This window comes from Bos indicus, chromosome 21 (genome assembly GCF_029378745.1).
Source record: "Bos indicus isolate NIAB-ARS_2022 breed Sahiwal x Tharparkar chromosome 21, NIAB-ARS_B.indTharparkar_mat_pri_1.0, whole genome shotgun sequence".
Taxonomy (NCBI): domain Eukaryota; kingdom Metazoa; phylum Chordata; class Mammalia; order Artiodactyla; family Bovidae; genus Bos; species Bos indicus.
The window spans coordinates 43,101,026-43,122,368 of NC_091780.1; the positions used below are offsets into that span (position 1 = coordinate 43,101,026).

At 42.0% G+C, this 21,343-nt stretch overlaps 1 protein-coding gene across 4 annotated transcripts in view; it reads left to right on the forward strand.

The window, feature by feature from the left end:
• The window catches only part of AKAP6 (A-kinase anchoring protein 6), a 501,454-nt gene that overhangs the window by 215,573 nt on the left and 264,538 nt on the right, over window positions 1–21,343 (forward strand). For all 4 annotated transcript variants that reach the window (XM_070775437.1, XM_019983407.2, XM_070775438.1 and 1 more), the window contains exon 4: window positions 1,852–3,618. In XM_070775437.1, coding sequence (XP_070631538.1) covers window positions 1,852–3,618 — 1,767 coding nt within the window. The remainder of the gene's footprint in view (window positions 1–1,851; window positions 3,619–21,343) is intronic.

Sequence of the window (21,343 nt, forward strand, 5' to 3'; positions counted from 1 at the left end):
CCCCATTCCTCCCTCAGGAGCACAGAGATTTCACTCTGCAGTTTTTCTTCGTCTCCTAAAGGGCTAGATTAGACCAGCTATTCCTTCAGCCTTGTAGGCATGTCGGATGCCAGGGGCCCTTCTGTCCCAAGCAAATCGTCAATTAAAACTCTCCCCATTTGTTGTGTGATGTTAGAAACTGCATTAGTAATGAGATAAAAGCCTTAGTCACACAACCAATGATTAAATTAAAAACACTTATAATACTATTTTTTAGCATAAGGGAATTTCAAGTCAGCCTACTTTGAAGGAAGGTGGGCACTTGGTATCTAACATACACAGATGAAGTGGGCGTCAGGGTGGGAGAGTATGGGAGAATACACACAGAGGAAGGGTTGGGGGCTACAAAGATACACTTTTGAAGCACATTAATTTTTCCCAGGATTCTCGTGTTTACCTTCACACAGATGGGGACAGTAGAAGCTGGTCTTAAACTGTTTTTGTTATGTATGAAAATTCAGTATTTCATCTTCCTGTGATTTGTGAACATATCTTTAACACAGCAGACTTACTATAATTAATTATTCTACTTTAAAATATTTACTGAGCATTTACTATGAGCTTACCACTGTAGCAGGTGATGGAGTGATAAGCTAAAGAGATATACATGGAGATTTTACACTCATATTAATTTGTTTTCAGAAATATTACTACTTAAGGCATCACTTCACAAATGCTTACTAAGTGAACAGTACACTATTGTAAAATAGAAAATCAGGGCAAGAATGGTTATTTTTTTATTTTTTTCTAATTTTATTTTATTTTTAAACTTTACATAATTGTATTAGTTTTGCCAAATATCAAAATGAATCCGCCACAGGTATACATGTGTTCCCCATCCTGAACCCTCCTCCCTCCTCCCTCCCCATACCATCCCTCTGGGTCATCCCAGTGCACTAGCCCCAAGCATCCAGTATCGTGCATCGAACCTGGACTGGCAACTCGTTTCTTACATGATATTTTACGTGTTTCAATGCCATTCTCCCAAATCTTCCCACCCTCTCCCTCTCCCACAGAGTCCATAAGACTGTTCTATACATCAGTGTCTCTTTTGCTGTCTCGTACACCGGGTTATTGTTACCATCTTTCTAAATTCCATATATATGCGTTAGTATACTGTATTTATGTTTTTCCTTCTGGCTTACTTCACTCTGTATAATAGGCTCCAGTTTCATCCACCTCATTAGAACTGATTCAAATGTATTCTTTTTAATGGCTGAGTAATACTCCATTGTGTATATGTACCACAGCTTTCTTATCCATTCATCTGCTGATGGACATCTAGGTTGCTTCCATGTCCTGGCTATTATAAACAGTGCTGCGATGAACATTGGGGTACACGTGTCTCTTTCCTTTCTGGTTTCCTCAGTGTGTATGCCCAGCAGTGGGATTGCTGGATCATAAGGCAGTTCTATTTCCAGTTTTTTAAGGAATCTCCACACTGTTCTCCATAGTGGCTGTACTAGTTTGCATTCCCACCAACAGTGTAAGAGGGTTCCCTTTTCTCCACACCCTCTCCAGCATTTATTATTTGTAGACTTTTGGATCGCAGCCAAGGAATGGTTATTTTTGGATTGGCCTTGACCAAGGCTCTGTTCTCCAGATTGAAGAAAAATCCTTAAATATTTAAGAACAGGATACTATGTAAAGCAATATGGTAATTAATGAATGTGCCTTTCTGTACCTCAAACCAGAAGCAATTGAGATTGATGCATTTTGGGCCTGTATCGTGGCTTCTGCTGAGAATCTCATGTGCCCAGCAGATGAGTGTAATGTTACATTTGCTGAAACCATTTCCGTTGTCTGTTTCAGGGCCGGCTTGATGCTCTAACAGAAGTAGATGACTCTGGACAGTTAACAATCAAATGCTCTCAAAATTACTTGTCTCTGGATTGCGGTATTACTGCTTTCGAATTATCTGACTACAGCCCAAGTGAGGATTTGCTCGGTGGCCTGGGTGATATGACCTCTAGCCAGGTCAAAACCAAACCCTTCGACTCGTGGAGCTACAGTGAGATGGAAAAGGAGTTCCCCGAGCTTATCCGAAGCGTTGGGTTACTTTCGGTGGCTCCTGACTCCGTCCCTTCCAACTTCAGTGAAGCTGTGAGCGAGGAGGCGTCTCAAGTATCTCTTTCAGCAGATGACACAGGCAGAAGTGAGGAAAATAATGCGTGCACAGTGGAGGAGCAACCAGGCTTAATGCAGGGGCCATCATCTTCAGTGGAAGCTCCGACAAATGCTGTTCAACCCGCTTCAGAAGCTGTGAAGCAAGAATCTGATTCCTCTTCCCAACATGGGGCGAAGAATCCACAGCCTCTTGCTTGTGAAAACACAACCCCCAAGCGATCCATCAGAGACTGCTTTAACTATAATGAGGACTCTCCCACACAGCCCACGTTGCCAAAAAGAGGATTTTTCCTTAAAGACGAGACAGTTAAGAATAATCTGAAAGGCCCTAGTGGAAAGAAGCAGATGGTCGATCTGAAGCCTGAGATGAGCAGAAGCACCCCATCCCTGGTGGATCCTCCTGACAGGTCTAAGCTGTGCCTGGTGTTACAGTCTTCTTACCCCAACAGCCCCTCTGCCGCCAGCCAGTCATATGAGTGTTTGCACAAGATGGGGGATGGGAATCTTGAAAATACAGTTAGAAGTCACATTAAGGAGATCTCCTCCAGCCTGGGGAGGCTCAACGACTGCCATAAAGAGAAGCTTCGACTGAAAAAGCCCCACAAGACCGGAGAAGAGATGCCTCCATGCCAGGCCCCTAAACAGGAACCCAGTTCAGACAAGCAAGCCAAAAACACTAGGAGCGCGACAGTGCCGAATGCAATTCCTTCTAGTCCTTCCAAGGCCAGACAGAGGCCAGAGGCAGAGTCTGCCTCCACCTCCTCACTGGAGCCGTGTCACCAGAGCAGTGGGAACGCCAAATTGCCAGTGCAGTCAGAAACATCCAGTTCACCACCTTTTACTCAAAGCAGCGAGTCCTCTGCTAGCTCTGACAGCGTCACATCTCTAGGACCCCCTCTTTCAGAGCACAAAGGCAAAAGCAGCTACTCCTCCTCCCCAAGTCACATCACCAGGAACGGTCAGGTTGTGGAGGCCTGGTATGGCTCTGATGAGTACCTGGCACTGCCCTCTCACCTCAAGCAGACAGAAGTATTAGCTCTGAAGTTGGAAAACCTAACAAAGCTGCTGCCTCAGAAACCCAGAGGAGAAACCATTCAGAATATTGATGACTGGGAACTGTCTGAAATGAACTCAGATTCTGAGATGTATCCAACATACCATGTCAAGAAGAAGCATACGAGGCTAGGCAGGGTGTCTCCAAGCTCTTCCAGTGACATAGCCTCTTCGCTCGGGGAGAGTGTGGAATCTGGTCCCTTGAGTGACCTTCTTTCTGACGAGGAACTGGGCATGCCTCTCTCTGGCATGAAAAAATATGCAGACGAGAAGTCAGAGAGAGTCTCATCCTCTGAGAAAAATGAGAGCCATTCTGCTGCAAAATCTGCTTTAATTCAGAAACTGATGCAAGATATTCAACACCAGGACAACTATGAGGCCATATGGGAAAAAATAGAGGTGAGGATGGTCTTCTTAATCTAGATGGTTTCTTACCTGATTTTTGGAAGTATTGCTGGGAAAAGGTGAAATCCTCCCCTCCCTGTTATAAAATGTCTTGCTATTGTTGATAAACATAGTTGATTCCCCAAAGAAAGAAAAGAACATACAATGGTCACTGCCTGGTGACAGTGGCCTCAGCCAGGAACTCTGCATGTCTGTGTGCCTGCTGGTGTGGAACTCTTGGTTGGTGTTGCTTAGACCTAACATTGCTCCTGGGGAGTGGTGGACCCGCTTGAGTGAAATACAAAACAAAGTACAACAGTAGCCAAGCACACGTACCAGTACTTCAGGGATATGTGAATGCAAAGTTCCACTTACCCTCAGTGCTTTTCTGATTTGTTGGTTTTAACCCCAGAATAGCTTCCATGTCTCCAATATTAACTTTTGTAGAAAAAGACCAGACAGTTCTAGTTTTTCAGGATTTTTTCTTTTCTTCAATCTTCCTCCTCTGGCTAATAACCATGCTCCCTGTATTCTGTACCATCTATGGGCTCTGAGATGGGGAGGTGATATTTTGGGCAAATCTGTACTTTTAGAGCAAATTATTAGATGTAATGAAATCTTTAAAAAGAGAAATCAAAATTTTCAGAACTCAGCTCATTAATGTAAGCTGTGATATAGGATACTAGATAAAAGTATAGTACATATGGATGGAATGACCTGGAGAAAGAAGATGGAAATATATAAAACAAAGAGGGAAAAGTTAACAGCAATATATAATACTAGTTACATATATTAATAATTGTTTTTTACTAAGTATTTGTGTGTCCAATCTTCACAACAACCCTAATATTAACCCTATTTTATGTATGAGGAGACCGAGGCTGAGAGAGACCAGGCAGTTTGCTCTAGAACGCATATTATTACCTAAACGCTCCCATGCCTTTCCACAAGAAAGTGACCAGTGTGTACCGCATGTAAATACTGCAGTATTGAAGAGAAGAAATAATAGCAGCAGAGCTAAGATTTGCCTCGGAAGTCCTTGTGAAATAATAAGATTTTACTGAGGCTTTGAAAGATGTGCCAGGATTTAGACAGAGAGAACTAAGCTGAGCATTTCAGGCAGGAGCAAAAACCAAAACATGGAGGTGGGGATTGGGAATGAGCATGGTACTGGGGCACAGAGAATTTCTCAATCAGAAGGTCAGTGAGCGGGGAGCACTACATTTCCATACCTTTAATAGACCTGGTTGCTGCCAGGCCCTGATGGCCAGACCAAGGCAAGTAGAATTTGTTCACCAGACATCTGTGGTAACTTCTCTGAAAGGGACTGAGAATAGTCACACAGCTCACGGTAACTCATGCTCCTTCTTGGGCTGTTATTTGCGCTGGTTCTGTGCTAAGGGCCTTACATGCCTTGTTCTACTAAGTCCTGGGAGGTAAGAACTTTTCAGATGAAGATGGCAAGGCAGAGTGTGATTAGGAAACTGGCTCAGGGCCTCACAGCTAGTGAGTGCAGAGCCAGGAGTTGAACCCAGAGCCAGCACACTTGAAGCAGCATAGGCCGTGGCCTCCAATAGCCTTTCTGGAAGGCCTCATGGGCAGTGACAGGAAAGATGGTCACGGCAGCCATGGTGGTGACGTATACAGAGATGCCTCTGGCAGCCAGTGTAAGGGGCTGTGGAAATGGGTGACGGGTGAATGTGGGGAGGGCTGTTGACGACGTGACCGGGATCCAGAAAACCAGTTCCAGACCTTGCCCAGTCATTACAGACAAAGAGTGGCTCACAGCTAGTCATGCTCCATTCTGGGCCTTGTTCTTTTTTGTAGGTAGAGATGTTTTAAACAGATGATGGCATTATACCAACTTCCAAAGGAAGCATCTTTTATTCCATAATTCTACAAAGATGAAGCTAAGTTTTCAGCCTCTAGTACTGGGGTAGTTGTAACAGAAGAAACATCTTGAGATGGAGGTGAGGCAGGTAGTTTTTAAAAACATATGCACTGATGTTGAGTAGATGATGAAACTTTTAAGAGGGAGTGTAGGCCATGGGAAATATTGTCCTGGAGTTGGGCTATGAGGTAAAAAGCTAAAAGGAGATTAAGCCCCCTCCTCAGCCCAACCTCCTTTCAATACTTCAGGTGAGGGTGACTGTCAATCCCCAGGTCAGTTGACCTTGGGTATTACATTCTAGCTTTGATCTCTTCCATATGGTGACCCATATTTGACCAGAAAAATATAGTAAGTGTGCAGGCGTGCGTGCTCAGTGGTATCCAACTCTGCAACCACATGGACACTAGCCCGCCAGGCTCCTCTGTGCATGGGATTCTCTAGGCAGGGATACTGGAATAGGTTGCCATTTCCTACTCCAGGGGCTCTTCCCCACCAGGGATTGAACCCTTTTCTCATCTCCTGAGTCACCTGTGTTGGCAGGCAAAGTTTGTTTTTTTTTAACACCTAAGCCACTTAGGAAGGTAACATCTTCCTGTTATCAGGCATGTACTGGGCACTGTACCTGCAGTCATGCCTTCATAAGATTCTCATAACAACCCTACCAGGTGTGTTTTTTTTTTTTTTAATCTTAAATTGACCACTTCTCCAGTGCACCCACTCTGGTCCTAGCTGCCATCACCTCCTGCCTGGATTATTGCAGTAGCCTCCTTGCTGGTTTCTCTGCTTCCACCCTGCTTCCCCTAAAGTCTGTTCCCAACAGAGCAGCCAGAGTGATCCTTAAAAAATAAATCAGATTATGTCACCCCACTCAAAACCCCACAACAGCTCCTATGGCATTCAGGGGCCCTACATGGATCACCGCTCCCACCCCTCCGCCTCCACCCCCCGCAGCTCCTCTCTGACTCATTTCCAGTTGCTCTTTCCTATGCTCACTTCACTCCGTTCCCACTTTGGCCCCTTTGCTGTCCCTAGAATAAGCTAGGCACACTTCTGCCTTTCAGACCTTTGTCAGCTCCCTCTGGCTGTACCTTCTCTGTCAGTTTTTTAATTCCTCCTTCTCTTCTGAGTGATTGCTCACATATTAGCTTCTTAGGGAAGCTTGGATTTCCCAGGTGGTGCTAGTGGTAAAGAACCCACCTGTCAATGCAGGAGACATAACAGATGCAGGTTTGATTTCTGGATCAGGAAGATCCCTTGGAGGAGGGCATGGCAACCCACTCCAGTATTCTTGCCTGGAGAATGCCCATGGGTGGAGCAGCCTGGCGGCCTACAGTCCATAGGGTCACAAAGAGTTGAACACAACTAAACACGCAGACAGGGTAGCTTACCCTGATCACCTTTTAAAAGGTGTATCCTGACCTCTATTCTTGTCTTCAGCTCTTACTTTATTTTGACATTTTATATAATTCTCTTATTTAGCATGTATATTATTGTTAATTTTTTGTCTCCCTCTGCTAGACTGGGAGCTCTGTGAGGGTAGAAATACTCATGTGTTTAGTTTGCTAGTGAATCTCATGTACCCAGAACATTGTCTGCTACATAGTAGGTGCTCAGTGAAGACTGTTGAATGAAAGAGTGGGTGGATCCCTGCTTTAGAGTGGAGGAAATGAGTTCACAGAGATTAAATTACTTCCCTTAACCTGCACAGCTAGTATGTCATAGAGCCATGCTTCAAGCCCTGTCTGCTTTCTCTTCCCACTAAATAAAGTCTTGGGAAGAGAAGAATTCCCTGAGAGAATGAGGATAGATGGAGAAGAGAAAAGGATGTCTCAAGTTTTAGCCCAGTTATGAGGCAGGAATATGAAAGCGGCCCAGAGTGGGGTTGAGGAAGGAACCGAATTCTGTGGTACTAAGTAAATGAAGGGAGAAGAGATGTTTAGTAAGATGAACATCAGCTTTGTTCTTTGCAAAATGGAGTACAAGAACAGTAAGGATGAAGGAGAAAAACCAACCTCTAGATTTGTTGTAAAGAGTCAGTGAGGACCTTAGAGAAAAGGGGACTTCATGAAAGAGCAGAGGTAGAAGCTGGGTTATAGATGGTTAAGAAGTGAGAGAGAATCATTCCTAATGACTCCCAGGACTGAGTTGTGAAAGCCATATGAGAGAAAGTATGGTAGTGGAAAGTGAGGTCAGATAAAAGTTTCTATTTAAAAAGTTAAAGCTTATTTGAAGGCAGGAATAAACGAGTCAGCAGCAAGAGAGATGGAGGTGCTGGAAAGCATCTCAGCATGGCATGTGGGACTCCATGGGAGGAACTGTGGCCTGGTCTAAAACTATGGACTGCCATAGAGTCCCTGGGGATACCTGGGAGTCATGAGACACGTGAGAGTCTTAGATGCTTTATGTTCTTGTCATTCTTCACCTCTCACATGTATGTCTTTCTCTTTCTAGGCTGGTTTTGTGAATGTGAAAGATTTGTTCTTAGTTTGAATTTTTAATTCATCAGAAAAATTAATTTCTTTGACTAGATTGTATGTTTTCACATGGTTTAAAAACTTATGCTTAAGAAACAGCCTCACAGACATAGAAAAAAAAAAAAACAAAAACAACTTATGGTTACCAAAGGAGAAAAGGGTAGGAGTTTGGGATTAGCAGATATACGCCACTATATATAAAATAGATAAACAACAAGGTCCTACTGTATAGCATAGGGAACTATATTCAATATCCTGTAATAAACCATAATAGAAAATAATATGAAAAGGAATGTGTTTATATATGTGTAACTGAGTCACTTTGCTGTATACCAGAAGCTAACACACATTGCAAGTCAACTATACATCAATAAAAATAAACAAAACCATTATAAACTTTAAAAAATATTCCATTAACTCTCTCTCCCATCCTTGTCCCTCAATTTGAGTTCCCACCTCGCCAGTGATCATTGTTGTTTTCAGTTCTAATGTCCTTTAAGAAGTGCTTTATACATACACAAATGAATGCAAATATATTGGTTATGCAGTATTTTAAAACCTGGGAAATAAGTTGCAACCCATCCTTCTCCGTTAATGAAAGCTACTCAGTTAGTTCGGTGAGTTCTTAAGTGATGGTCCCTCTTCCAGTCTCTGTGCAGGTTGAGGGAATCTTCCTCAAACGTGGCTGATTTCCCGAGAACCTCTTGTGTGGATAAGGTAAACGAGCATCCCAGGTCTGAGTGCTTACCTCCTATGGGGCTTCTCAAGGCCTAAAATTAAAAGTGAAGAAATGAGTCAGTCCATTGAACTACACTTATTTGCTCTGATACATTCAAGAAATAAAAGCAATGAAGAGAAAGGGGACAAGGACACGTCTGCTGCTGCTGCTGCTAAGTCGCTTCAGTCATGTCTGACTCAGTGCAACCCCATAGACGGCAGCCCACCAGGCTCCTCTGTCCCTGGGCAAGCAAAATCCAAAAGAATGATGAAAAATTAGCTTAGTCTGATGTCTGGACATATGTGGTTTAAGTGTTAAGGAATGGCAGCTATAGCTTATGGGCCAAAACTGGCCCAAGGCCTAATTTCTAAAATAATATTTTATTGGAACATAGCTGTGCTCATCATTTATGGCTACTTTTGTCCTGCAGTGACAAAATTGAGTGGTTGTGACAGAGACCAATGGCTTGTGAAGCCTAGAATGTTTACTGTATGATCCTTGATGGAAAACATTTGCTGACCTTTGCTTGAAAGTGAGGAAGAAGCTAGGCAAATAATGTCTACTGAGCATCCACTATATGCCACGTTCTGAGTGGATTCCTTCATTTAATTTATATAACATCCTCAGGGAAGAGCTTTTATTGGTCCTGTTTTTACAGATGACACATCTAAGGCTCCAATGCTAATGACTTGCCCAGGGTCACCCTGCTGCTAAGTATGGGAGCTGGGATTTCAGCTGAGATGCCAGAACTGACTTGCTTTCCTCCTAGAGATGTATTCAAATGCCAAGGAACCTAGACAGTAATCACATAGGCAGATCAAATCTATTTATAAAACCCACAGACCACTACTAGATTAGCAAATGAATAGTATGACTTCTTTCTCATAGCCATAGCTGGTAAGTAGCCACTAGTCCAATGTGGATGATTACTTATGCTAGTTGAGCAGTTGTGATTCTTAGGGAGCTGGAAAATTGCAGTGTGGTGTGATAACAGCAGGGCTTCCCTGGGGGCTCAGATGGTAAAGAATCCACCTGCAATGCCGGAGATCTGGGTTCGATCCCTGGACTGGGAAGATCCCCTGGAGAAGGAAATGGCAACCCACTCCAGTATTACTGCTGGGAAAAATCCATGGACAGAGGACCTCCAGTCCATGGGGTCTCAAAGAGTCAGACACGACTGCTGCTGCTGCTGCTGCTGCTAAGTCGCTTCAGTCGTGTCCGACTCTGTGCTACCCCATAGATGGCAGCCCACCAGGCTCCCCCATCCCTGGGATTCTCCAGGCAAGAACACTGGAGTGGGTTACCATTTCCTTCTCCAATGCATAAAAGTGAAAAGTGAAAGTGAAGTCGCTCAGTCGTGTCCGACTCTTAGCGACCCCGTGGATTGCAGCCCACCAGGCTCCTCCGTCCATGGGATTTTCCAGGCAAGAGTACTGGAGTGGGGTGCCATCGCCTTCTCCACAGACATGACTGAGCAACAAGTAAAGCATTTCGGGAGATCTGTCCTTTGGGATAAGTGCCAGGTTCCCTTCTCACATCACAGGCTTTCTGCTCACTCTAAATTCTCAGAACTCACCCTGGAAGACATGACTCCATTAGGTTGAATTTATTGGTACCAAGTTAATGGATGCATGACATAGCTGATTCCTTTTTCTCCCTGAGATATAAATGTCTTCAAATGCTCAACTATAGAGTCTCAGCTATAGTTCAATGACTCAGCTGTTGTTAGCATTTTATCTCAGAGACATCTACAGTCCAATTTGAAAACCTTTTTTGGGTATCAGCTAAGAATGTCTTTGCACATAAGTAATTTCAGATTGAGTGCAACAGATATTAGAGTGCTTGCTCTTTGTAACTAGGCTATATAGAATTGCAGTCTAGTCTGTGGTAGCAAAGGCGGTCACCATTGCCGCCATCTAGAGAGAGAGACGGGAATTGGTCAGCAATTACCGAGTAATGAATAATGGGAATACAGAAGAGGTGTGGTCCTGGGATTAATTTGTCACTGATTTCTGCATTTCTTTATCCCAGAGATAAAATGGTGCAGATAGGACCCTTCCTATTTTTCATCCTCGTTTTGACCATATGTTGATACATCACTGATGCCACACTGATGGTGGCAGTGATTAAAGAAATATCATGGTGTCCTGTGTTCTCTTTTTCTTCTCCTTTTTTTTCCATTGTGGTAAAAGGAAAAAAAAAAAAGAAAAAAAAAACCATGGAATTTGCCTTCCTAACCATTTTTACGTGTACAGTTCAGTAAAGTATCTTCTTATTGTTGTGAAACGTATCTCCAGAACTTTTTCATCTTTCGTCTGGAACTATGTCAATGATGCCCTTATCCCCTCTCCTTCAGCCGTTGGGAACCACCATTCTACTTTGTTTCTGTGAATTTGACTCCTTTGTGTGTGCTCAGTCATGTCCAATTCTTTGTGACCCCATGGACTATAGTCCACCAGGCTCCTCTGGCTCCTCTGGCTCCTCTGCCCATGGAATTTTCCAAGCAAGAATACTGGAGCAGGTTGCCATTTCCTACTCCAGGGGTTCTTCCCTACCTAGAGATTGAACCTGTATCTCTTGAGTCTCCTGCGTTGGCAGGTGGATTCTTTATCACTGCACCACCTGGGAAGGCTTATAGATGCCTCATTTAAGTGGAATTATACCGGATTTGTCTTTTTGTGACTGGTTTATTTCACTTAGCATAAGGTCCTCAAGGTTCATCCATGTTGTAGCATATGGCAGTATTTCCTTCTTTTTAAACAGTGAATGATATTCCATTGTATATATATACCACATTTTGTGTACCCACTCATCTCTGGAGGGATATTTGGCTTGCTTCCACTTCTTGGCTATTGTGAATAATGCTGCTATGAAGGTAGGCGTGCAAATACCTCTTCGAGACCCTACTTTCAATTCCATGGATATATTCTTAGAAATTGGATTGGATTGCTGCTGGATCATATGGTAGTTGTGCTTTTAATATTTTGAGGAATCACCATACCATTTTCCATAGTGGTTGCTCCATTTTAAAATCCCAAGTGCGTGAGTTTCGGTTTCTCCATATCTCCATAGCCTCACCAGCATTTGTTGTTTTCTGTTTTTTTTTTTTTTTTTAATCATAGTAGCCATTCTAATGGGTGTGAGGTGATATCTCATTAGGATATTGATTTGCATTTCTCTGATGATGAGTGATGTGTTGAGCATTTTTTCATATGTTTGTTGGCCATTTGCATATCCTCTTTGGAGGAATGTCTGTTGAGGTCCTTCACCCATTTTATAAATTGGGATATTTGATTTTTTGTTGTTGAGTTGTAGGAGTTCTTTATATTCTGGATCTTATCATATTTTTGATGTTCTAACATTTCTCCCATTCCGTAGGTTGCCTTTTCACCAGGCCCTTTGATACCCAGAATTTTCCAAGTGTGCTGTGGACCCATCTGTCTGTTTTTGCTTTTGTTGTCTGTGCTTTTGGTGTCATAGCCAAGAAATCTTTGCCAAGACCAATGCCATGAGGCTTTTGTGTTTTCTTTTAGGCGTTTTGTAGTTTAAGACATAGGTTTAAGTCTTTGAGTTATTTTTTTATCTTATCTTAGTGTGATTACCTTTTATCTCAGGATGATTACCTTTTATGCTTTAAAGATCTCACCTCTCAACCTCTAGCTTTTTTGTGTGATAGGACAAAACTTCAAGAGCCAAGATTTGTCTTAAAAAATAAAAAACAACGACAACAAAAAAACATGGGTGTTTTTAAAAAACGCTGTCTGCTATTCTTTACTTGATTTGAAACACAGCTGTATTGTTTTTATTTTAGGCTGCAGTCCATGGGGTCGCGAAGAGTGGGACACAACTGAGTAACTTCCCTTTCACTTTTTACTTTCATGCATTGGAGAAGGCAATGGCAACCCACTCCAGTGTTCTTGCCTGGAGAATCCCAGGGATGGGTGAGCCTGGTGGGCTGCCGTCCATGGGGTCACACAGTCAGACACGACTGAAGCAACTTAGCAGCAGCAGCAGCAGAGTAACTTAGTAACTTTATCGAGATCTGCTATAAATTTAATTTTCACCTCCCTTTGATGTTTCTTTTGTACCAACCACATAGCGGTTTTCCTAAAGTTGGTGGAGTGGTAGTCTGCACTTCAGTGTTTATAATGATCTCTTAAGAGTATCCGATCAGATAGGAAGCATTTTGAGGTTATTGGATTCAACTCTTCTTCACTGGCATTTCATTTTGTACATGCCTTTCCCTTATGCTAACCTTTTGCCTCATAGTTGCTAGTCTCACCTTTCTCCTGTATCTGAATTATCTTCCTTTTTTCTTTTCCTTTTCCTTTTTATTTACTATTCTTCTGGAATATATATTCTTTTGGAATATGTTTTCTTCTGGAATATATTCACTCCCTGGCACCTATTTTCCATATTAATTTCCTTCCCCAAGTGCATCTTCTGCTTTCTCCCTCTAATGTTGTCCTAGAGATTCTCATATCCCGAGTATGAGAGGACTACAAGATGACTCTTCATCACCATTCAAGCTTGAACCCTTGATCTTCTCAGTGCATTTATTATTCTTAGAGATGTGTATCCAGTGGGTTGACAAATTTGTTTAGAAGCAAGAGTAAGGAATTTAGCTTAAATATCAAGGAAAAAGCCACAATTTTAAAGACTTGGAAAGGCTTAGCTTTGTAGCTGAAATAGAAAGATTCAAGAGTGCTAAAAGATAACAAACTGAGCATGAATTGATAATACAGATTATTTTTCCACAAGAGGCATTAGTAACAGAATACTGGGCTCTGAATATTCTTCTGTATTTATGGTATGTAAAATCTCAAATTTTGATTTAAATTCTGGACCTGGAGTTTGAGAGAGCTATGACAACATAAGTATAGGCCCTGTTTATTAAATATGATAATATTTGATAAGTCTCATCAAGTAGAAAGTCAAACAATGGGAGAACAGAGAAAGGAAGATAACAAGCATCACAGAACATGGACTACTTGAGCTGGGCCTTGAATGATGAGCCAAGTTTAGTAGAGATGAGAAGGCAGGATATTAGTGACAAAAGCTTTGGTATAAGCTAAGGTTGAGGGCAAGAATATTAAGGTGTATTTGGGAAACAATAAAGGGTGTAGGGTAAACTGCTGTAGACAAAGAGATTCTGAAATATAATAAGATGGAAGATTGTTGGTGTCTCACATAACAAGAGGTAGGCAATCAATCCAGGGAAGACAGAGGCCATCTAGGGACCCAGGTGCTCTCTCCCTGTTGCTCTTGTCCCAGGAGACTCCAATGCTGTGCCTGTGTTCCATCTCATCAGAAGGGGAACATGGAGAGCACCCAACTTTACTCTCCAGACAGGACTTGGAAGTTGTACATGTCACTTCTGTTCACATCCAGTTGGTCCAGACTTTGTCTTTATAGCCTCAGCTAACTGCAAAGGATTTGGGAATTTAGCCTCCAGGCTATGAACATTAGGAGAGAGATGTCTCTGAAACCAACTGTTGGTTAGAATAGAGTTACTTGAAGGGAAACAGTATGTAAAGTTAGAAAGAAAAGACCAAAATATATTGAACTTTGTATTCCAAGTGCTTGCCTAGCACAGACACAAAATAAATACCTGTCTAATGAATGCATGAAGACGCCAATAAGTGGGTGAGGAAATGTATCATTCAGTTTGAACTTTTTCCTCTAGACTAGGAGATGCAAACTAAAATGACTCTTAAGAGTGGCAGACAGATAGTGTAAATGAATCACACAGGCAGGTGTAAGTAAGGAGTGAAGGAGACTGAATGGCTGAGGGGCCAGTGCCATGCCTAGTGGGAGGCAGCCATGAGATGGTTGCTCGGGGTTGTGGGCTGTGTGTGGCCAGACCTTGCAGTTTTTAAAAAGAAATAGGAAATCTGGATTTTAGGTGACATCTCCCAATTTTTTTAATCTTTAGTCTGAACAATTTAATAACAGGCCAAATAAGATATAGCCATCGGATGGGTTTGGCCTTCAAGTCACTTCAGTTCAGTTCAGTCGCTCAGTTGTGTCCGACTGGTTGCAACCCCGTGGACTGCAACACATCAGGCTTCACTGTCCATCACCAACTCCCAGAGCTTGCTCAAACTCATGTCCATCGAATTGAAGATGCTATCCAACCATCTCATACTCTGTTGTCCCCTTATCATTCTACTTTCAATCTTTCCCAGAATCTGGATCATTTCCAGTGAGTCAGTTCTCTTATCAGGTGGCCAAAGTATTGGAGTTTCAGCTGCAGCATCAGTCCTCCCAAAGAATATTCAGGACTGATTTCCTTTAGGATCGACTGGTTTGGTCTTGCAGTCCAAGGGACTCTCAAGAGTCTTCTCCAGCACCACAGTTCAAAAGCATCAATTCTTCAGTGCTCAGCTTTCTTTATAGTCCAACTCTCACATCCATACATGACTACTGGCAAAACCATAGCTTTTACTAGACGGATCTTTGTAGGCAAAGTAATGTCTCTGCTTTTTAATATGCTGTCTGGGTTGGTCACAGCTTTTCTTCCAAGAAGTAAGTGTTGTTTAACTTTATGGCTGTGTCACCATTTGCAGTGATTTTGGAGGCCCCCAAAATAAAATCTCTCACTGTTTCCATTGATTCCCCATCTATTTGCCATGAAGTGATGGGACCGGATGCCATGATCTTAGTGTTTTGAATGTTGTGTTTTAAGCCAGCTTTTTCACTCTCCTCTTTCACTTTCATCAAGAGGATCTTTAGTCCCTCTTTACTTTCTGCCATAAGGGTGGTGCCATCTGCGTATCTGAGGTTATTGATATTTCTCCCGGCAATCTTGATTCCAGCTCGTGTTTCATCCAGCCTGGCATTTCACATGACGTACTCTGCATATAAGTTAAATAAGCAGGGTGACAATATACAGCCTTGACGTACTCCTTTCCCAATTTGGAACCAGTCTGTTGTTCCATGTCTGGTTCCAACTCTTGGTTCTTGATCTGCCTATAAATTTCTCAGGAGGCAGTTCAGGGGGTCTGGTTCTCCCATGTCTTGAAGAATTTTCCACAGTGTGTTGTGATCCACACAGTCAAAGGCTTTGGCATAGTCAATAAAGCAGAAGTACATGTTTTTCTTGAACTCTCTTGCTTTTTCTGTGATCCAATGGATGTTGGCAATTTGATCTCTGGTTCCTCTGCCTTTTCTAAATCCAGCTTGGCCTTCAAGTCCCTTATTTGCAATCTTTCTGATGAGGAGAAATTACTCAAATGTTTGGCCCAGATAGTTTATAGTTTAAGGTTAACGTGACCATGGTGTGCTAGATACACCTGTGGTGACGTGGTTCTTGATTGTGGCTGCACCTTATAATGACTGGGAGCTTTGAAAAGAAAATTCCAACTTTAGGCTCCACCCAAAGCTATTAAAGCAGATTCCCAAGGGATGGGTATTTTTTAAAGCTCCTTCATGCAGTTCTGATGTTCAGTCGAGGTTGGGAGCTAATGCTGTAAGGCTAATTTTGAAGGTTGTTGCAACAACTTGCATATATCATAAAAGGGTCTGAACTACGGTTATGGAAGTCAGTTAAGGAAAATGAAGAGAGGTGGGTTATGCTATGAAGGGCAAATCAGTCTAGTTTTGTGGCTTTTAAAAAATGAGATAGTGGAGGAAGAAGGTCAAGAGTTGAGATTTCAAGCTAAGATTTGGGGGCTGAGAGATATAAGAACTTTAATAAATGGTTCCAAGGGACATATGAAATTAAGATCTACAATAGATGAATGGGGCAGAGGTAAATATTATCTTGTATGCACATGCTGTGGCCAAATCCATGTTGAGAATCTCAATTAATACAACATTAAAAAATAAAGCTACACAGATGTTTTTATGGCTAATATTATATATGTGTATATTTTATTTGTTGCAATGCCAGGGGAAAAAACTGAATCAGCATTACTAATGGATTTGTCGGGACAGTATGTCAAGGTCATTGCTCAAGGTTTGTAGAGAACTGTAGGAATTCAAAGCAAATACCTTCCTGGTTAACTCAGTAGGAATGTTTCAGTCCTGTGTCAGTTTGGTTTCTGCAGATCCTTAGCTGGAGCTCCAGGCTTTATATGGTGGTTTAGCACCACCATGAGGCTGCATCCAGTCAGTGCAGCTGATTTTGAGCTTCTGAAGTGTATTGTAAGGAAGGTGCAGTTTTTTGTTTGCAGTTTTAAATATTAATATGAAAATAGTTCTTTGTTCTTTTCTTGGTATAAAAAAGGTATGATTAAATTGGTTTTTGTTGTGTCAGGATGATAAAAGTTCCTAACCTCATTTGACAGCAAGTATTTCTATGATGATGAAAATCAAAAGAGGAATAAACTCAGTGTTGCAATTTTAATTCAATTACAATAATTATTAGGGCATTAGTGAACCCTTCTTTATCCTTAAGCCTAAAGTAATTACTCTGTGTTAACAGTATGATGTTTTAGAAAGATAGTGATTAAAAAAAAACATAAAGCCTTGACATTTATTACCCACTTGCCACGTCAGGCAAGATGCTAAGAGTTTCATTCATTTAACACATCATCACATTAATTCTCAAGAAAAAAATACCTCTGTGATGAATACACTCTTATTTTATTCACATTTTACCAATGAGGTCAGAGATACATAGAGAAGTTAGTAATTTACTCAAGTGTACAGACTGAAAGGCAGGAACTTTGAGCTCAGTTCATAGCCCCCCATTGTTTAATTATGAAAACGTGAATACATCACTCAACGTTTACTGTTTAAATCTCTTAGTCTCTAAAATGGGATATTAATTATGTTTGTCACTGCACAGTTTGTTGTATGAAGTTACAAAGAGCACCAGCTCATGGTAAACTCCAACAGTACATGAATACTAGTCTTGTCATGATTGTGACCTTTCCTGTGAATTCAAGGTATTAGCATCCACAATAATGGAAAGAATAATCTTAATTTTAGAATAAGAATATTAATTCTTCCCCTATGTAGCATTGTGACCTTAGAAACTTTAGCCCTCAAGCCTCAGTTTCAAAAAATAAACATTAGTAGAGAAACTGAACGGGCTGACCTCTAAGATACCTCTCAGTTCTGAAATGTTATGAGATTAAGCGGCATAACTAAGAGATGCAGCCATTTCTCTGTAAAATACTCGCTAGAATATATCACTTTAACATGGAATTTCTTTCTGTTCCATGGAATCCTGGGTGAATTCTCTTTAGAAGACCCTAATGGTGAGTGAGTGTGGGGCTGTGACATTAATGAGCCCGGTGGTATAAAACTATGCATGCTGCATTTCTAGCATGAGAAGAACCAGGCATCCTAGAGGAGTCTAGGGCCTGGCTAGAGCTTCTAAGATGCCAAGAGGCTAGGGACAATGTGACTTAAACAAGTAAGAGTTAGATATGGATTAGGCTGATTTATAGTAAGTAAGTTCAGCTAAATGAAGCAGATTGGAAACATTCATCTTGACATGTTGTGATGTCTTAAAATTAACTTTTAAAATTTTAATCAGTGTGGGGGCAGATGATTCCAAGTGTGGGTTCTGTGTCAAGGTCACACATGATGTCATCATGTCAGTCTATTGATCTCATCATATGAAGATGATTGGCCTGAGATTTTCATGGTGGATAAGCAACTTTACCCAGGACAGGTGCTGCTTGTAAGTTCAGGCCCAGGTACTTTGCATTTTTCAGGTTGATGTGGTTCTGTGTATCTCGAGCCAGTGACTTGATCTCTCTTGCCCCAGTTTTTTTCCCTTGCAAAATAAGTTAAAAATGTATCTTCCACATACAGTTTTTTTTTTTTTTTAAACGATTAAATGTGTTAAAATGTTTAAAGAGCTCAGAATAGTACCTGGCATGTACTAAGCATTTAATAAATGTTCGCTCCTGTGGTTGTCATTGTTACTATTACTATTATGAGACGGGAGGGCTGAGGCCTCAGTAGCTGTTTGTATGCAGGTGGCTCTGGCCTTTTGGGATCGGATGCCACCACCCTATTCTCTCCTCCTACCTTCAGCCATCTTGGTTATTATGAAGCCTCAACCTCCTACTCAACACCCACCCACTGTGGTTAAGGCCACCCCTCCTCCTTCCTGGGATCTGTGATAGTCACCCTAGATTCCTGCACCCCTCTTCTCGGTGAGACTCTGAGCCTCCTGCCTTGACAAATGATTCTTTTGTTGCATTAGAGATGATTCTTCTCTAATTGGCCCAATAATTTTAGTTAATGCACTTCTCTGACACGTTAGGAAGTTTATGTAGAGGAATTTATGCTGTGAATATGTGTTCAGATAAATATAAACTTCTCATTTATAATATTGCCACACAGCATCCTTATAAATAATACGTACTTATTTATGTGTAATTTGTATTTATACATATTTATAATATGTATTTATAATTTTGTACTTATAAATAATAATTCCCACAGCACTCTTTAGCCAGGGGAAGATCATTATGATTTCTGGGAAGAAAAAGGAAGTAGCTCCAGGAGGTTTACAATTGTCCATCAGAACCCTGAGTGCAAAAGATGGAAAAAGTAAGAAAGCGTGTTGGAGAGAGAGTGCTAGGTCAGGATGGTTTGCTGGGAGAGGAGCCTTGAAGCTGAATCTTAAAGGATGGGTGTAGTGAGAGGAGTAGATGACGTTGGGAAGGTGTGCAGAAGTCACCAAAGGACAGTTTCCCGTTCAACTAGAAGAGAACGGGGAAATCATCTGAGCATCCCTGGCTTTGAAAGAGGCTCTGTGTGCAAGAACCAGAGATGGTAACAGTCAGAAAGGCATGAGAAGTTGTCCACCTCATTTCCCTCATTTTACAATTGGAACATGCCTCTCCCAGGAGTACTTTCTATTCTGTTCAGTTCAGTTCAGTCGCTTAGTCATGTCCGACTCTTTGCGACCCCATGGACTGCAGCATGCCAGGATTCCCTGTTCATCACCAACTCCCAGAGTTTACTCAGACTCATGTCAATTGAGTTGGTGATGCCATCCAACCATCTCATCCTCTGTCGTCCCCTTCTCCTCCCACCTTCAATCTTTCCCAGCATCAGGGTCTTTTCAAATGAGTCAGTTCTTCGCATCAGGTGGCCAAAGTATTGGAGTTTCAGCTTCAGCATCAGTCCTTCCAATGAATATTCAGGACTGAATTACTTTAGGATGGACTGGTTGGATCTCCTTGCAGTCCAAGGGACTCTCAAGAGTCTTCTCCAACAACACAGTTCAAAAGCATCAACTCTTCTGCTTTCAGCTTTCTTTATAGTACTACTCTCACATCCATACATGACCACTGGAAAAACCATAGCTTTGACTAGATGGGCCTTTGTTGGCAAAGTAATATCTCTGCTTTTTAAAATGCTGTCTAGGTTGGTCATAACTTTTATTCCAAGGAGTAAGCGTCTTTTAATTTCATGACTGCAGTCACCATCTGCAGTGATTTTGGAGCCACCAAAAATAAAGTCTGTCACTGTTTCCCCATCTATTTGCCATGAAGTGATGGGACTAGATGCCATGATCTTAGTTTTCTGAATGTTGAGTTTTAAGCCAACTTTTTCACTCTCCTCTTTCACTTTCATCAAGAAGCTCTTTAGTTCTTCTTCACTTTCTGCCATAAGTGTGATGTCATCTGCATATCTAAGGTTATTGATATTCCTCCAGGCAATCTTGATTCCAGCTTGTGCTTCATCCAGCCCAGCATTTCTCATGATATATTTTGCATTTAAGTTAAATAAGCAGGGTGACAATATACAGCCTTGATGTACTCCTTTCCCGATTGGAACCGGTCTGTTGTTCGATGTCCAGTTCTAACTGTTGCTTCTTGACCTGCGTACAGATTTCTCAAGAGGCAGGTGAGGCGGTCTGGTGCTTCCTATTAGCACATTTTGTTTTCTTACTAATACCGGATTTTGCTGCTGCTGCTGCTGCCGCCAAATCGCTTCAGTCGTGTCCAACTCTGTGCAACCCCATAGATGGCAGCCCACCAGGCTCCCCCGTCCCTGGGATTCTCCAGGCAAGAACACTGGAGTGGGTTGCCATTTCCTTCTCCAATGTGTGAAAGTGAAAAGTGAAAGTGAAGTCGTTTAGTCATGTGCAACTCTTTGCGACCCCATGGACTGCAGCCTACCAGGCTCCTCTGCCCATGGGATTTTCCAGGCAAGAGTACTGGAGTGATTTGCCATTGCCTTCTCTGCCGGATTTTGCTAGCTTGTCACAAAAGGGCAGTGAGTACTTTTTTCCCCCACCACGAACAACATGAGTATGTTTCGAGTGCCTCTCAGCTGTTGGCTGTTTATCTTTGTAGCCTTGATGGACTTTGAGGAAGATTTCCCTTCTCTGAATCTGGTATATTTTACAGTTGATTTGGGGACACAGCCAGTGTCAAGAACCACTGAGACAGACACATAATGAGGGTCTGGGGTGAATAAAATTAAGAGCATTACACTGTGGGGCCTCAGTCTGTGGAAGACACCCAGTAGATATGCCCCTCCACACTGTTCCTGGGTTCTCATCCCTGCCCGTGGTCTCCAGCACCACCCGTATGATGCTTTCTCTAACCTAGATCTTGTTCCTTACCTCTCACATGCTATCTAAGACCATGTAAAATGACTTCTTCCTTCTGAATATCTTACTGCTTCTTTCAGAGAATAGTACCTTCAACCAAAATTGAAATCTAGAAGTCATAT